The following is a 6,000-nucleotide window of genomic DNA, read 5'->3' as shown; positions in this document are numbered from 1 at the left end:
CTGCTTTCAACAATGAAAAGAAAAAAAACATTTTTAAGAAGCACTATGAATTTAGAAAGATTCCATGGGGAAAAAATTCCTCAGTTATCATCTAGAATTTCGGGAAAAAATTATTCATCTTTTTACGCAATTAAAACAATTTCAAAACAATGGTTGAAAATTTTGTGGATTAGACCCACATTAATTTTAGTCATGACTGACCACTTATCTGAATATGCCTCCGATAGCATTCAGACCCGAAAGATAATTTTGATTACCTGATGACGACAGAGCGTAGGACTAATTCTTTATTTAAATAATCACCGAGTTGCCAGTTTGTAGTCCATACAGTCCCATTTCATTTCACAAGCTATGTAATAAAAAATAATTTCACAGCTGCAAGAACACTAAAACCATTATATCTTTACGTACGACTACTAATATTTTATACTATAATATAAGTATATTTTTATTAGTTTGCCATACATGGAATTACGCAATACTTGTACTTTTTTTCCATTTGACATTATTGCAAATATTTTTATGGGTTTTCAGATAATACATGGGTGCTATTATACCTTGCAGGAATGCTCCATTTTTCAGGTTAGATTTTTCTTTGATTTATACACCGTAAAAATTTTCTCTATTTCATACATACCATATTACTGTTTCTGCCCTAGACATTGATTACATTTGTTATATTCTTATCCAGGGTCACTGATTCTAATCGTCAGGGAGAACAATTTAAACCATGCGCCCGCAAGTAGGTAACAGGAGAATAACGATAGGCGGTGAGCTGTAGTACCACTACAGCAAATAAATTCTTTTTCATTAAGCACGAACTGATACCTGTTTCCTTAACTTAGTGTGGCATAAACATTGTGCTTGATATAGTATCTGACTGGTCGTAGTACAATGTTAGAACAATAAGAGAAACTACCAGTTGAGACACTGCAACCGCATGAAACCGATTTACGTCCCGTTGTTCTGTTGGTCATACTCCTTCTGGACAGTGTTGTTTGTGTGTGTGTGTGTGTGTGTGTGTGTGTTACACGGGTCGGCGAACAAGTCGGTGAAAATCAATTAGGGTTTGTTTCATTATGATCACATAAAACACGTTTCGTAGTTCATTGGTTGGCTTATATAGAACAGAATCATTTTAACTATGGAAGGAATTGGAGGAGAAATTAGTTCAAAAATTCGAGTAAGTGTTTAACAAAATTTTGTATACGAATTAATACAACAGTAAGACCTTTCCGGTACTCAATGTTATGATTGTGTTGTCAAAGTAGGAAAATACTGATATAGCACTTACTTTCCCATAGGCTGCCATAAAATCGAAGCTGATGGAAATGGGAGCGTATGTAGGTAAGTAATGATAAGAGTGTTGATTTTCGAAAGTTGCATGCATTTAGGTACGATATATTGATTAACTTGAACAACGAATGACGGAAAGAATAAGTTATGAACATTACTTTTTGGTTACTAGTGTACATAATCGATCGTTTACATGTAAATTAGTAACCACACGAATTTAGAAAAAAGACACCCGTTTAATTATGAAACATCAAGACACTTTCAGTTAAACTGAAACTTTGCACATCATTACGAAGTGTCGCACTTGTGATCTTTGGAATAATATTAATCTAAACTAATTTGAAAGACACATTAGCGCTGTAACTTCAAGTTTAGTAGCTTTAGTACCAGGCTTATGTCATACGACAATCATGACTAAACATAACCTACCAGAATTGCTATTTGAATTCAGGAACTTCAATATTGCAAAATAATGATTCTCCATTATATTAAACGTTTCACAGTAACGGAGCTCCTAATAGTTTGTGGCACACAGTAGCTTAGTTTGTATAGCTAACTAGCCCATGGTAAAGAAAATTTGTCTCCAAACAATTCTGTTGGAAGTAGCCCTATTTGTACAGCCTGTTATGCTGTATTCTAGACATTTAAACTTATCAAAAACCATTCTTGGATAGATTAGATTTACTTTCATTCCAATTGATCCGCAGTGAGGAGGTCCTCCAGGATGTAGAACATGTCACACTACAAGACAGATATTTAAAACTCAAACAAATAAGCTAATGTACCATTCCACAGGTCCCAAGTGGCACGGTCATCATTTTTTAATGAACGCTATATGAAAGAATCATGTTACAAATACTAATGCTACCTTACATTTTAGCTAGTTATTATCTAGTAGATGTGTCAATGCTGCCCTGTTTCAAGCCTTGTAGCTGTGGATTTCTGGCCTCTTTATAAAATTCCCTTGCATTAGCTTTATGTGAATGAAGCAGTTAAAGACAAAATAGGTAAAAACTGCCCTTATTTCTGCCCGTTGCGTGTTTCATTGCCTACTCAATGGTACATACAGTTTTTATTTTACTGTAGGCTCTAATGTAATTCCTGCATGCTGCAGGACGTATAGTTATAGTACTATAGTATCTTATCTTATTGAGAAAACAGTTAACAGATGACTGTACAAATGAACAGGGTCGACAGAAGCGTCCGATCCCACGCATCGGCTTTGACCCGTGACGTAAGGGTGTTGTGTGTGACGTCATGACGGCACGGAGTTTGGTTTGAGTGTGGCTGTCTCCAGTCTGTTTTATCTTATTTTATTTACTTTTCTGATCTGTTCGTTCTATCTCGTGAGATTTTTTTTTTTATTTAAAAACTCTTATTACTTATTTTAATTATCTGTTTCCTCCAATTTCTGTTTTAGTTTATTATATTTATCTTTCTGATCTGTTCGTTCTATCCCGTGAGATTTTTTTTTTTAAAAAAGACAAAAAACACTAATCAGCTACTGAAGCATCTTTATCTTCTATGGGTTGCAGGGGTTACGACCCCTGGGGAGGTGGGTGGGTATTCATGCATGGCTGTCTTCACTTACACGTTGTAGCTACGCAAGGCGTCTAAATTTGTTTATATTTAGTTTGCCCCCCCCCCCCCCCCCACCACCACCCAAAACACCCCATTTCCCGTGCTTGTCCCGTTAGTGTCATTAGGCTTCTTGTGGAAAGTGTGTGTGTTTGTTTTTGTTTCCTCCATATTTGTGACGTCATGGGTCAAAGCAGACGGGAGGGATCGGACGCTTCCGTATTTCCAATGAACATATGTTATTTGACTAACAGCTATTGTATTACAGTTGTATTTGTTTTCTGACTGTGCCCTAGAGTTAATAATAGCCACATGCGGAGGCAGAGAAAGATGTTTTTTGAAAACTCTGTTGCTAAAGTCTAGTTTTAAACAAATCAAAGATTTGTAAATTTTGAGGAAATCAACTAAAATTCAACACTGCAGAGTATGTAAAACCTAGTGTGTATCTTGATGTATTCGTTTTAAGTTTATCTCATAATTTATCAGTTCAATATGCTTGGAAAAACAATTTCTGTAACCATTAAATAGTACTTACAGTTACAAAATGGGATATGGAAGCTTGAAAGTCAGTGAGTTAAAAGGAATTGTTTATTAATATTTCGTTGAGTGTGTTAAATATGAAAGGAAGGTCAAATTTTTTGTTGAACTGCTGCCACAAGTTATCTTAATCTAGAAAATGTTTCATTGACAGTAAAGGGCCAATCCATACCAAGTCGTCCAAGAACAAAAAAAAGAAAAGAAATTGGTTGCTTGACCATCTCAGAAAAACTTTATATTTGCTGGGTGAATTCCCCAATGTTTAATAGTCACAAAAGAATTTGTTTAAAAAAAATGCTTATTATTTTGAAATGGTGGTCATACTTGTTCCAGGCCGCATGTGTTTTTTCATATTTGCAAGTATCTACATTTTTACAATTATTCAGTAGTGGATTGTCCTAGGCCTTTCAGATAAAATACATTTTGTTCAACACACTCTGGGCTGCAAATTAACATCATTATCAGTTAGCTGAAAGTATTCTTTAATATATTTTTAATAGGCCTGGTTCAAAGTTATCAGCCACAAAACAAAAAAACTCAATTTTTGGATAGTAGTATTCCAAAGAAAGATTGATTTCACAGCTTTAATATTTTTTCTGCTATTACACTGTATAGTATAGTTACTTTTTATAGAGTATTAATGGTGAGCAGCTTACACTTAAATAATACACCATATTAAAAATGGATTTTTTAATCTTTCCATTTTGTGGCCTGCAATATCTTTGTTGGGGCACAAAAAAAAAAAATCTGAAAATTTCACTGTTAATAGACCTTTATGATATCAAACTTCAGTATAAATTTCAGCTTTGAGATTCAATTGGAAGTTATGGAAAAAAAATTACGAACTAGAGTCAAAGATATGTTTTCTAACATCTGTGATATCTAGGTTTTTGTAATAAAATATATTAGTTACAATATAAAATTTAATCATATCTATGATTACTTACTTTTTTTTATTGGAAATAAGCCTACTAATTACATTATATTGTTCTCTTGTTATTTGCTTTTTAGTACATCACTCATTGAACATTTGATAAATTTGTTCATTCAGTTTGGATGTTAAAAGTTCGCCAAGTCACAGTTGTAAATTCCATTGGAGACAGCTTCCTTAGTACAGTTTTAAGTGGCATCCAAACTTGATCCAGTTCAATTTTTAAAAAGATGTCCTTGGTCCTGGAGGGTGATAAAATAAAATATGTAAATCTTGGTTTTGACAGTGAATATTATCAACTTCGCCATTCCACCAATGTTCATTGTAAACACAAGTCACTATGTTTTTATTTTGAAGAACCAGTTGTAAAAGTTTTCTACACTGATGTTCACTATCAGGCGAAGTTGATGTGACCTTACACTTCAGTAAGTTGTGTGAATGGAGTACAAAAGGATGAAAAGATTGAGTGCCTTTAATCTTCTGACAAGTGTTGTACCTTTCCTTCAAAGACACTGTCGTAGACTTCTTGTATTTCCTCACATTGTACAAAAACGTAGGTAATTCCTTTGATATGTTTTTTACAGAATTCAAACATTTCTCGAGATGTTATGATAAGATTGTGATCGGTCAGCTGCAGACTTGCTTTTGTGACAGCTCGCTTTGTTGTCCCCCTGACACCATCACAAGCATTCTTCCATGGCACGAAGCAAAAAAGTGCCATTTTACATCAAACCCAAAATCTTCTTTATGAAAGGAGATGTTAATAATTTTTTTATTTTTTTTTATTGACTTGCTGCCCCATCCGAAAAGTAAATCAGTATTTTTATGGAAGGGTAGTCCTGTTTAATGTAGTGTGTTAATTTTAGTTGAAAAATGTGCACTGCTGTAGTGTTGTGTTCAAGGTAGTCACTTGTGACACAAAAGCTGTGGCTGATTAGTTTATCTTCATCTTTATAATAGAATACAAATGGATCAACTGTGGCCTGTTTGTTTACCCAGTGGTGCCCTTGTACTTCATCTTGAACAGCAAAGGAATTTTCCGAAAAGTCAGCAAGAGCTAAGCATTCATCAGCTGCCAAGGTTTGCTTTTTGTCTTTCAAAAATTTACTTGGAGCTTTTGCAATAAAATGATGTATTTTCAGATGTTCAAGGTTAGCCACCAACACTTCAAAAAAGCTCTTCTCATGATTTTATGACTGTCACTATTTCAGTTCAGTCTTGTGTCGTCCACAGTTTGTATTTAATATTGTCAGGTATCAAATCATCTTCTTTGTATTCTTCAAACATGTCAAATAAGGCTTGTTTGCCTGGACAATCTTCACATTTTCCCTTGATTATACAATTGTAACTGTCAATATTGCATACCATAACTTCCGAAAGGTCTTTATAGTCAACTCTGAGATTGGCCCCATGTATCATCAACTTTACATTCTGATGATACAAACACAAATATGATGGGTGCCAGATGCCCCAGCAACAATACACCATCTTCGTCTCAACTACCAAAACTTTGATCTTCCAATTTTAATGTCAGGATTTTCTTTTTTAAATTCAGTGAATAGTTCATTTAAATTACACAATATTAACCTTTTTTCTCTTTGAATCTTAGAACCATTTTCTTTCACATAAACACAGTCTTTTTTGCTAGACATCAAATG

At 34.2% G+C, this 6,000-nt stretch overlaps 1 protein-coding gene across 2 annotated transcripts in view; it reads left to right on the top strand.

Moving 5' to 3' along the window:
- Positions 1–862: 862 nt before the first annotated feature.
- The window catches only part of LOC126106905 (zinc finger CCCH domain-containing protein 14), a 239,044-nt gene continuing 233,906 nt past the window's right edge, over positions 863–6,000 (top strand). Inside the window, exons 1-2 of one of the 2 annotated variants that reach the window (XM_049913322.1) lie at positions 863–1,183; positions 1,305–1,347. In XM_049913322.1, coding sequence (XP_049769279.1) covers positions 1,145–1,183; positions 1,305–1,347 — 82 coding nt within the window. In that variant the 5' untranslated portion in view covers positions 863–1,144. The remainder of the gene's footprint in view (positions 1,184–1,304; positions 1,348–6,000) is intronic. The other variant, XM_049913321.1, reaches the window with a different exon arrangement.

Source organism: Schistocerca cancellata, chromosome 10 (assembly GCF_023864275.1).
Source record: "Schistocerca cancellata isolate TAMUIC-IGC-003103 chromosome 10, iqSchCanc2.1, whole genome shotgun sequence".
In the NCBI taxonomy this organism is placed as follows: Eukaryota; Metazoa; Arthropoda; class Insecta; order Orthoptera; family Acrididae; genus Schistocerca; species Schistocerca cancellata.
The sequence above is the reverse complement of the archived record's forward strand: the minus strand, read 5'-3'. Positions and strand labels throughout refer to the sequence as shown.